General features: G+C 46.2%; 2 protein-coding genes across 3 annotated transcripts in view; one reads left to right on the top strand and one right to left on the bottom strand.

Moving 5' to 3' along the window:
* thtpa (thiamine triphosphatase) overlaps positions 1–12,147 on the top strand; it is a gene marked incomplete at its 5' end in the record, with an annotated part of 479,666 nt that overhangs the window by 30,002 nt on the left and 437,517 nt on the right. The gene's annotated exons all lie outside the window — the stretch shown is intronic.
* mpp7a (MAGUK p55 scaffold protein 7a) overlaps positions 1–12,147 on the bottom strand; it is a 125,410-nt gene that overhangs the window by 2,852 nt on the left and 110,411 nt on the right. For both annotated transcript variants that reach the window (XM_084034053.1, XM_084034054.1), the window contains 3 exons: positions 9,779–9,872; positions 7,377–7,485; positions 5,584–5,727 (listed from right to left, as the gene is read on the bottom strand). In XM_084034053.1, the coding sequence (XP_083890179.1) occupies positions 5,584–5,727; positions 7,377–7,485; positions 9,779–9,872 (347 nt within the window). The remainder of the gene's footprint in view (positions 1–5,583; positions 5,728–7,376; positions 7,486–9,778; positions 9,873–12,147) is intronic.

Here is a 12,147-nt window from a genome sequence, read left to right as displayed (position 1 = left end):
GATTTTATATGTGCGATGTGTGAAAAGACATCTTGTGGCGACGCCGTCCCGCTGCCAGACCGTGTGAACCCGCTGCACAGCCTGCGACACCTCCTGCAGCTGAAGGGGCGGCAAAAACTGGACATTCTAGTCATGCTGGTGCCATGCCACTTAGCATGGGCACTTTGCATGACACAGAATCTTGAGGAGACATATTCTCATTTTCATGTTCATACTCGTATTTAAGTTTCTACTAGAACACGTTTACACGCTTAAATGTTCAAAAAAGACATCATTTTAAAAAAACAACTGAAATGCTACATTTTTAGCATCTGTCTCTTTAAGACACCTCCCAAAAAAGCCCAGTCTGCTCTGATAGCTTAGCTTAGTTTTTGAAGGCCCTGATCAGACAGATGCATGGCCCTTTGTTATTGTTTTCAATGCAAGTGAAGCATTTTAGCTGCTTTTCCATTGCTGACAGACTGTATATAAGAAGTGGACGTTGTCATGGTGCTTTGTGAGATGGTGAAGCCCGAGTTCAGCATTTTGGCCATCGCCATCTTGGATTTTTGCAACCAGTGAAGGAAGTGACCATATTTGGACGGGTGGATCTGATGAACACAAGCAGCAAAGCGTCACCCTTACTGGATCTGGTAGCATGGTAGCGACCTGTCAATCACAAGGTAGCCCTAACCTAAAGTATACCCTGCGTTATGGTCTATTTGAATTTAAATGGACCATAATTGACTAAATGAACAAAATGCTGTCCTGAAGACTTGAAACTAGAGATTGAGACCATAAACCCATGTTTACAATGTTTGTAGTGAGAAGTAGGAACATTTTCTCACAGACTTCCATGCAATCAGACTTATTTTTGGAACCAGAGGAGTTGCCCCCTGATGGCCAGCAGAGAGAATGCAAGTTTAAGGCACTTCAGCACATTTCTGAACTGGAGGTTGCTGCCTGATTGATGAGCACCTCACCTTTCCAGCTCAATTTACCACAGTTACCATTTCTCATTGTGGTGATTTTAGCTGAATACCCAGAGCTCTGTGACTTTACCAACCGTAGATGCCCTGATCTGAATGGAAAACAGCAGGAATGAGTGCGGTAGCCTACTTAAGATTTCGGGTCAAGATGTTGTCATCAATTTAACAATTAGATAGTGTGGTTCATGGTTTGTGTTAAGCTAATGTCAGCAGTCAATAATGACTAATCGAGGAAACTCCAAAATGGGGCAACGATACGGCAGCACAGTGCGCCTCACATTTTCCTCCTTCAACACACGGACTGTCTGACGGGACTCTAAACCTGTTGAGCTCACAGGTAGTGAGAAATGAACGTGAGCCTTAACCATAAAACATGAGGGGGCTGCATGAAATCACTGCATGCTGCATGTTTAATCCTCCAGGACGATCAAGAGCGTCCAGGCCAATATGCAAATCAGCCGTCCAATGTAAAGAATAAAACCACGTGCCGACTGTGAGGAATAGCCAAATAACATATTTTTATCAAGGCGGGAGTAAATATTGCCTATCCGGGGCTCCTGTATTCATAGATTGAGCATTCTGAAACAAGCCAGGTATCTCTCCAAGGTGGTCCCTCTGAGGCTTTCTGGGTTTCAGCTGTGTGGGTCCTGGCTGGTCCTGCCCCCGTGCAACAGCAACAGCAAAGTGGCTGAACTGATTTAGCCGTATGTTTTTACTGGAAACACATAACTTTAGATTTCTGGGCAGATATGGTTTTATAGTGAACCCCAATGCCAAACATACAATTATAAATACACACAGATGCACATTCATGCACAGAAACTCAAACACACACACACACACACACACATGCACATGTGCACCCGCACCCACAAACAGGCAGGACGGAGCTGCGTGTGCACACAATGTGTACGCACATAAACACAGCCTCGTTAAAGTTTCAGCCTCCAAACGGCTCAGCTTTTAGAGACGCTCCTTCCAGCCAGGAGTTACCCCGGAATGTTTCTGGTGGTTTTCCGCTTTATAATGGATTAGCTGCGCAGCTAAATACAAACACTCAGTCAATGTGACACTCCGAAAACCCCGGCTGTTGCCTTTTGCCCGGCTGTCTCATGTATCTACAAGGACAACATGAAAACATCACGTCACGGCTGTGCTGGACAGAATCATCTGATTCGAGATATCCCGATAATTATCAAACTATGCTTAAAACTCTTAAAATGGAACTTAAACACACTGGAAAAAAACTAATATTTTTGTTGATTCACAGAAACAATCAAATGATCTTCAATGAGATTATCATACATTATATGGTCTCCCAGGATAAATAAAGAATAAATACATTTTAAAAATGTAAAAATATATTCAAAAAAATATTTTTGTAGCCTGGATGTTTAAATCAGACTCTCTTTTCATTTGCCTACTGTGATAGCTGTTATACCGCTTTATAAAATCACTAGTGACTCAAAACACCCAACGCCACCTCAGACTCTATTGTCTTCTGTGAGGACGGCGTGATGGTTTTATCAGCCCGTCTCCTGGAGGATGACAGGAAGAAGGACGGGCTCAGGGAGGGCAGAAGGTTTGTTGGCCTGTGGAGAAAAGAGCTCCGCGGCGGGACTATTATTCCCCATCATCTGGACCGAAGCCCCCCACATGTCTTCCACTGTTGGACCGGGACTCACAGATTACCACTGGGTCCAACGCCAGCAGCACAACACCTCTGACCCGTCCTGGCAGCTAAATGAATTGCGGAGACAGAGCGTTGTTTTGTGTCTGTGCTGTTTCCATGTCCACCAATGACTCTGACTCTACTGAGATCATTCCAGGTAAAAGAGCATTAATCACAGCAGGATGCTGCTAAAGGGACAGAGCAGGGTGTGGACATGGAAAGAGAATCAAAAACTCGGAGGAAGAATATAGTGTAGGACAAAAGAAACGGGGCAGAGAGATGGCTAAAAGGGGCTCATCGAAAGCCGGCGAGGAGCAGTGAGTGATGTTCTTTGGCGTCCGCTGGTCCGAGCTGGATCGCTCTCCTCTGGGCAGTTTGATGCCACTTCTGGAGGGACAAACTTGAGAAGGAAAGCACCGAGGACAAATTTATCTATGCCATTAGATTACTTAATTTCCACATGGAATGGTGGAGCGTCTTGTGCCTGTTGAAGTACTTTGTTCAGAGATAAATGGCCTTTTTCATTGCACAATATGAGGCAATATGAGACTCTGATGTTCGTCCATGCTGCAGATTTTAATCGTTGTCATGTTTTTATGGCTTGTATTTGTTTTATTGTTTCCTTCATTCTATTCATCATATTTGGGATGATACTGTCTGTCTAGAGAGGAGACAACGCCTTATGGGACTACAAACATTTCAGAGCACAAAGCAGCATGTGTCAGCCTCTCTTTTAAACCACGTCCTGTGGGAAACCTGCTTCATTGATCCCGATAAAACACACCCGTCCTCTCTTTTCAAATAAAACCTTTACAAATCAACTTTATGTTTGTGGCAACGTCCACCATCCAGCCTGAATAATGCATCGCCTCGGCCTGTGTCGGAGGTCGTTTCTACACGGCGCTGCAGCTCCCTCCTGAATCCTCTCCAGCTCACACAATGGGGCTAAAGTCAAAGCGCTCTGGTGAAACAATGAGACGACTGTTCGTCGGCGTTCATCATTAAAGCAGACCCGTGTCTCTGAGACAGAAATACAGCTGGCGCTGGATAGAAATGTCTGAGATACGACCCAACATCTTCTCCTCCAGAGCCTTTAATGGCAAACCTGAGACGGCTTACGTGCCGTCGGCGAACATTTACACAGAGCCCGGTGTGTTACCTGGCTGAAATATGCCTCCTTGTCACACAGTTTTATTGAGGCGCATTTGTTTTACTTGAGAGACTCGCAGGAGCTAATAAAGGGACGGTGAGTAATAACAGCTACAGCATGGGTTGTTAGTAATCATCCTGTTTCTGACAACTAAAGCTCGTTGTTCTCAGGACCCCTGCTGGGAAATGAGGAGCAGACGGAGGCGATATGATATTTCACTGTGTGACTAATGCAAGCTGACTTTGTGTCTGTGTCGAGTTTGACAGTGAGTCAAAAATGTATCGCTGGGATGTTCTGCTGTGGACCGAGCTGCTGCCGGGACAGCTCCAACATGTGGCTGGGCTGCCGGGATAGGACGACGTCTTCCCTACAGATGCATCTTCGGAGCTGCATCTTATTTGGAGGTTTTTTTTCCAGGAGAAAATACATGTGTGCATGTGTTTGAACTTTGCCCAGGGCGATCCCATCATGCTCTTGCTGGGGATTTCACTGCGTTTCTGCCCTGAAGTGTAAACCAACTTTAGTTACGCACTGGAAGGCGGCTCGGTTTTGATAGAATAACAGGAAAGAAAGGCAGGAATGAAAACTTTGTGGTGACTTAGTTTTCTGAGCAACACAAGGTCTCCCCATGACAATGTTTTTCAGAAGGGTTATTCTGGAGGTTCAAGTCCTGATTTCATTACGTCTTAAGTCAAACTCAAATGATTAAATTGTTATGCAATTTGGTTCTGGCATCCCAATGTTATGTTTTACAAGAAAACATATATTTATCGATTATTCCATGAAGCTGCAGTTCTTTCCTGTTCCAAGCCATTTACTGTATAACGAAGTTTGTAAACTTTGAGTTGTGTGTATGCGGCACGGTGTGGGTTTGAGGTGGGGGCTGAAGGATAGTGGGGGGAGAGTCAGCGGGAGGTGGAGGATATTAAAAGGAGTTATGGTTCATGTATAATCGTCCTCGCGGCGCTAGTTTGTCTCCATCTCTCTGACAGCGCCGTCTCTTCCTGGGCTGCCCTCTCTCCTTACGCCGTCCCATCAGGCCGTCCGTGGCGTGCTGCTGACCGAAATCTTGGCCTTAGTGCTGCCTGCGGCGAGCGAGACACGCGCTCGCCACAGGCGATGAGGCTGGGAAAACCATCATCCGACCTCACCACCCCCCCCACCCTCGCTTCGCAGCAGCGCCGAACGCAGGCTAATTGGTTTCATCTGCGCCCTGCTGGGATGAAGGTGTGTAACGGGTGACCTCATCACTCGCACACACGTACTGTACACACAGGGCTCGGATAGTGTTTCTGTTGTTTCGGCTTGCTGTTAATCTGTTGTGTTTCGGCAGTAAAACAATGTCACATCCCCGTGCAGCTACACCCTCCATGTCACTGATAATCTTGCAACATATATAGGTCAACATCTTTATAGTTCCTCATTGGTACCATTTTTGACGAGAAAACATCATTTGCGTCTGTCGTAGATTTTCTCCCGAGATTCGTGTTTAACATCCCTCTTTATCCTCCCCGTTAGCTATATCCTGTTATTTTCTGCCGTAGTGATCCACTTTCCTCGCCAGGCTCATTAAACTTTCATTTAACTTAATCTCATCTGAACAGCATTTACAAATACCATCCAGTCTGGGGCTAAACACTGAGAAGTATATCGAATTGATTTCCTGACTCTAAATGGAGGCAAATCTGACCCATCTGGTACATCAAGCCCTTCAAATGACTCTAAACAACAGATGAAGTTGATCGATATCTGACCCAGTGTGAGGAATGAACGCTCCCCTCCCGTTCTCTTACCGTGAATGGCTTGGCAGATCCCTTGTCGTCCTTGCCCGATATGATTTTGGCGTTCTGTCTGGTCTCCCTCAGTCTCTCGATCGTAGGAGGCTTCACCAACACGACAAAGGGTTTGAACTCTGCTGTCCGCATGTGCTTTATGGTCTGGACACAGGAAAAGGAAAACAAATTTGAGTATGTGAGGTGCTACCATGGAGGAGGGGAGGACGGGGATACAACGGCAAAAAGGATGATATCGCCCTAATAATTACGAGGTGGATGAATGTTTAATGTTTAAATATGCATATAAGACATTATCTTACATACATTTCCAGAACAGAAATCTGATTTCGGAGGAAGGTTAAAAATTCTTGTTTCATGTTGTTGACATATTAGAGTCAAAGGTTTTTACAGAGAGAATATGCATATCTCTTTTTATCACTCCTTAAATCAGAAAATACTGTCAACAGCCGTGTTTCTAGTTAGAACATGCTGTGAATGAAATATGAACACCTCCTTAAAAACACCCTGGACCCCTGTCTGATGGTTTGTTTTGTTCTATGTACGTGTTTGTGTTTGTAAATGTATTTCCCAAAACAATAAAACAAAGTTATAAAAGAAAAAAAATCACAATATAGATAGGTATAAAACTGGAAAGTCTTGGTGAGTTTAGGAGGAATCTACAGATGCAAATAGGCAAAAATAAACAACTAAATATGGATTTTGGATGGTTTCTTTCCACGAGCCTGAAATAAGACATGATATGGAAGCAAAATAGCCCCAAATCTCAAATTGACCAGAGCATGAAAAATGTTTTTCCCTGCGGTGCCTCTACTTGAAAGCCAGAAAGGCTGGCGACCAGCGGTTGGATGTATCGGTGGGTGACACCAGCAGCAGGCCTCTGGTTGTGTAGCACATGTGGTTCTTTGAGAACATAGTGGAGATACATTTCTGTCCACATCTGCCCTGCATTCTTATTTCTGGTGACATCTGCACAACACAATAGCACATTAGTGGTGGCGTCCGGCAGGCTTCAGGCTCTCCCCTGGCTCTGGCACCGCCATCAGGGCTTCCCACTGTGCTAATAAGCTGCAAACTGAACCCACGACTGATAGGAAGATGGATAAAAAGCCAGAAGGAGGGGCAGGAAAGGACCCAGCGGGAAGCACTCATCTCAGCTCTCATCAAGTCAGCATGGGAGCAATAACACGCTCCGACACCGCCACTGATCTGATCCATGAGTCATGTCGGAGAGTGGGCTCGTCGTGGAGACCACAACTGTAAGCCAAAAGCACATACATAAATGCATGTACACCCACATGAGCATCGACTCGTTCTCACACACTGTTCCGGGGGCCGACTCTCCTCGCTGCTCGGGCCGCAGCGGTTTGAGATGCTGCCAGGCTAATCTATATAATGGTGTATTTGTGCCCGTCATTATCCAGTGAGCGAAAACAAATAGAGGGGAGCTGGCGGGGGCCAGAGGCTGGCTGACTCCGGGGCCCGGCCCTGGACTAAATTGTGCTCAGGGGTTTCTCGGGGCTCAGCGATGAGCCGGCCATTTGTCTACGGTCTGATCGCCACACAGCCAAGACACATAAGCCAAAGAGGAAACTTTCAAATAGAGGAAATTAGCAGTAATTGCTCTTTCAAAACGCCCCCGTTAAAAAGCCACTTTGGTAACCGAGTAAGCAGCCAAGGCCTCAGGAACGACCAGGACGAGAGAGATCTGCTTCCGAGGCACTAGTGGTGGAGGTGCCACGGGGCTAAAAACACAGGGAGTGATGGGTGGTGGGAAGGTTAGAGTCACTCACATGAGGCTGTACGTCCAGTAGGCACACTTTGTTCTTGGAGAGGACGGAGCGGACGGAGTCGAGGCTCGTCCCGTAGTAGTTCCCTTTGTATTCGCCGTACTCGATGAACCTGAGAGGTGGAAAGAGATCGAAAGAGAGATGAAAACACCATTTCTGTGCAGGGATTACTATCCAAACAACACTGATGTCCCCTGGAGAGTAACATTAGAATCTGGGCCTAATCTGGTCGACCGTGTCGGCACACCTCCGAGATTCAGCGCAGACATACTGATACATAAAAACCCTACAAATCCACAGAGACATTCCTCTTTCAACCAGCGTCAGATCTGAAGATAGCGTTCTGAGGGAGAACTCAGAAACCAGAAACCGTTTTGGCCGAGCGCGTTTTAATATAATCACCCATGCAACCCGGCTTTCCATCAGTAACACCTGTTTGTTCCAAAAGGACCACAAAGCCCACGGATGCCAAAACCTTCCTTCCTTTAATCCACAAGGATTTTTTTTTTTAACCCAGCATGCAAACAAAGACTTCATCAGATAATCTCCCCCATTCTCACACCAATCAGCTGTCACAAGAGAGAGAAAAGAGCCACCAGTGTATTTTTAGCTGAAAACGAGGAGGAGGAGGAGGAGGAGGAGGAGGAGAGGAACAACGTGGAAAGAATTTGGAGCTAATAGGACTGTGTGGTATGCTTGGTCTGCTCATGACGAGCGTCGGGCAGAATGACTGCTTCGCTATAACTGATGCCATGCAAAAAGAACGTTTTATGGTAATTGCTCATGTAAGAAAGTTTTACTCTGTTTTTAAAAAAAAAAATTAAGAAAGGAGGCTTAAGTCTCTTTAAAATCTCATATTTGTTTCATGGAAACGCAGAGCTTACAGTAGTTTAACCCACACCTTCCAGCGTCCTGCGCCGCTTGCCCTCAGACGTAGAACGTATATAGATTAAAGTGAGGCGTGCCAGCGGAGGGTTGGCGACACCGAGGTGGATGAACTGTTGCCGCTTTGACACAAAACGGGGCTTCCCTTGGGAAAGTTGTTGGAGCTAAACACACGTTGTTGTGGACCCTTCTTTTATTACTGCATTTTTTCTGCTGCATGCGATGAGGCATAACGCAAACAAGTTCATCTCACTCCTCGTCTACTTCGCTGCCTTGTAATTTAAGCGTGGAGTGTCCCACGCATCCGCCCCACATCACAGCTCTGTCACTCACCCCTCCGACTCCCTGAAAAACATCGCATGCCTCGACCTGCACCGCAACATGGCCTAAATATACAGCCCCCCCTTTCCCTTCTCCTCTCAGCATGCTCTGACACTCTATATGCCCTCACCGCTACAGCCTTCCTGCTATGTCACGTACACATGTGTGCGTGTGTTTGCGTGCGGAGATGTTTTGCATGTGCAGCCTCCAGTGTATGTTGCAGCTCGTGTGAGACCAGCAGAAAGGCATCAATCATTCTTATGACTATTACAACTTGCATTTCAATTTGTCGGCCACAAATGTCAAGGCGGGCCGTGGTGTGGCTGCGTTCAGAGAGAGCGCCTAAGGAAAGGAGGAAACGGAGACAGGAGACCTTGGGGCCACTGTCTGGAGATCTGTTACCGACACAGGGCCCGGCCCTGTCAACACCAGCTCACACTCGGTTAGCAGAGACACACAGACGACAGCGGGGAGGCTGTGTTCGAACAGTGGCAGCGAGCGGAGGACCGGTCAGACTGACGCACTGCCTCCGGCGGTTTAGAGCACAGAGGGATTCTGGGACGGCTCTTAAATTCAGGCTTTTCTGTGTTACAGTAGCGAATATGTAAGGAATGTAAACAATGCATGGATAAATCATAAAATGTAGTATTAGGGCCACGGTAAGCAAAAAAGATTTTGACAATAAAGTCAAAGCATTTTAAGAAAATGTAATGTTACGGGAATAAAGAAATATTTATACAGGAAAAAATCATTATGGTCTTGAGAATAAATTCATAATATTACAACATGTTAATGTCAAATGAGGCGGGAAGGACTGTGGTTGATCTCAACAATAAGCACCTTGTTATCATAGAGTTTAAAATGTTTACATTAAATGAATCACATGAATGTGATATCCAAGAATCAGCAGCGGGGACACCGTAGTCTATATAACTTTATTTTCATAATGCCCTTTTCATTGTCAAAATGTCTCAAAACTAATTAAATGATTACAACTTAATTCTTGTAATATCATAACCTTCATGACCCACCATTAAAAAAGCAGTGTGACTGAAACGTGCATATGGAGGAGTTGTGCGATGTGAGGAGGTGAGGACGGTTTGACTTTTCCAAAGTGGTACATATTGACATCAAATAGCCTTATGTAGGTTGTATAAAGTCAGAATGTAAACAGTTTGTTTCTGAACAGTAGTGCCTACTTGTTATTGTGGATATCCGTCTCGAAGAGATGTTTGGAGATGAAGTGGTACTCCACGCCGTCGCTCTCCTGGTTCTTCTTGGCCCGACTGGTGTCTGAGAGGGAGCAGCAGAGAAGGAGCGATTACCTCAAACCCAGACGGTCTGACTCACTGTTGGGACTGCAAACATCTGAACTCAGCCCCTTATTAACAACGCTGGAAGTCTGAAACACAGCACGCAGGGCCATGCCAACCCTTGTATATATTATTGTGTAATAGAGCTATAAAAAAAAAACACAACCTGTACTGCTGCAGCACTAAACTCAGACACTTAAGTGACATTCAGCAGGGGTTTACTGCGTCTTATTAAATTTGTGTCTTGTAATGTGGCTGCAGTGGCTGCAGGAACAGAAGCCGTAGCGTTAGCCGCCAGCGTTAGCCACTGGAAGGTAATTGAGTTTGGGAGCTCTCATTAACATCAAGTCTCTACATTTACTTGGCCATAAACCATAAAGCCTTGCTGTAAAATGGGCGGTAGGGGCGGCACGTGGAGGGAACATGAGCATGCAAGCGCTGGAGGATTTGTTAGAGGTCAAGAGGTCGCCTCACACTCAGTGCTTCAGGGGTCAGGGGGCAGAGTGCACACTCGTCAGACACTCCAAGCAGCTCCAAAACAAACTATTAAACTTTTAAAGCTGCCAAGCTCCGCTACACTCGCCTCCCGAGTTTCACCAGCATGTGTTGAAGCCGTGCCCTGGTAGTGGACCGGTGCCTTTCCTTTATACGGTCCAGGCTGATCTAAGGGGTTCATGGAAAACCAATGGTGTGATTTATACAATGTGTCACTTGCTTGAGAGGGAAAGACGGCCATAAATCCTGCTGTGGTGAAGAGGACACTGAAGAAGATCAATGGCTCTCTGTCGTCGGCCAGACAGACAACAGTAGGAAAAACACGAGGAGGAGGCCAAAACAGCCTTGTCAGAAGATAACATATTTATACCTCCCATTCAGAAATGTGAAAGACGGGGCCAAAACAGCCCCAACACCGTCATCCACCATGCGTTGTTTTGGCATCTGTTTCGTGGCACAGAAAATAATTACAGTGCAACAAAAGAATGCGCATCCATTCAATCCCCGAATCATGGAAAATATCAGTAAACTTGGATGGGAATCAAAATGTTTAACCTCCCGACTCTAGTGGCTTATTGCAACGCTCCCTGTGTTTCTGAGACGGCTGGTTTACATTTTACAGCGACAAGCTGAGGACCAGAGAGAGAGAGAGAATGTCTTAAGCGAGGCCACAAGCCGGTGGTCTCCGAAAGCTCCGCTTTTCAAATGAACAGAGAGGGGTACGCCGCTCGGGCTTAATCTGAAACAACAGCAAGTGTTAAACACATCCATGTGTCCATTGGCAGCAATCAAACATTAAAAAAGAGGGAGACGGGATACTTTCCGTGTCTCTTTCCCCTCAATGGGAGCCATGACTTGTGCCATACAGTACGTCTTCTATACGGGTCAGAATCCGGCTGTCTGGGCTCCATTAAACTCAGCATCACAGGTCACATTTGAGAACAATTAACGTGCCTCGTGGAAAACAAAGGCCCCACCGATGGGATTTTAATACCACGGACATTTCAAAGTGTCAGACTTTGACTGGGACACATCCATTATGGCACACACAAACACATCAATTAATATCAGCCGTCCTCCTATTTCCTCAAAGTCATGTCGTCGTTTCCCTCCATGCCCCAGATGGTAGCTATGCAATTACTAATGCCATAGCCCCGTTCAAATGTATAAATCAAAAAGATTTATTTGTCCCAACGTGCTGCTTTAGGACATCTCAGAAGTGTAGAAGAAGAAGAAAAAAAAAAAAGGAAAGAAAAAAAAGCTCACAAGGCTTGGAGAGCCAGTCGTTTTGGATGTTGTTCAGAATTATGGCGAGCTGTCGTTGGGTCTTTAAACGGAGTGAAAGGGAGGAGGCGACGGAGGCAGAGAGACAGAAAAAGACAGAAACAAAGTGAGGTTTAAGCTGAGAACGATAGGAGAGTGAGAAGCTCGCTGCCAATTCACGAAGCCGTGGAAGGGAAAACAACGCGTCTTCCTTCATCATTCGGAGCTCGTCAGGCCACCTGTGAAAAGCTGACACGGGAGGAGGAGGAGGAGGAGGAGGAGGAGGAGGAAGGAGTGTCTGAGCCGTGAGAGGACCAGGTGTCCTGGGTGTCTCTCCCTGCCAGACGTCTCCCTTTGTGTCTCAGACTGGACCTCCATCGCTCACACAGCACAAGCGCTCTCACACAGCCTTCAGCTCAAGTGATTCCTTTTGATTTGTTGCTAAAAACTCACAGGTTGCACCGGCATCTCATGCTCCCGCAGGTGAGGTGTACAGG

This window comes from Eutrigla gurnardus (assembly GCF_963514095.1).
Source record: "Eutrigla gurnardus genome assembly, chromosome: 18".
NCBI classification, from domain to species: Eukaryota; Metazoa; Chordata; class Actinopteri; order Perciformes; family Triglidae; genus Eutrigla; species Eutrigla gurnardus.
This window is presented reverse-complemented; position numbering and strand designations above follow the sequence as displayed.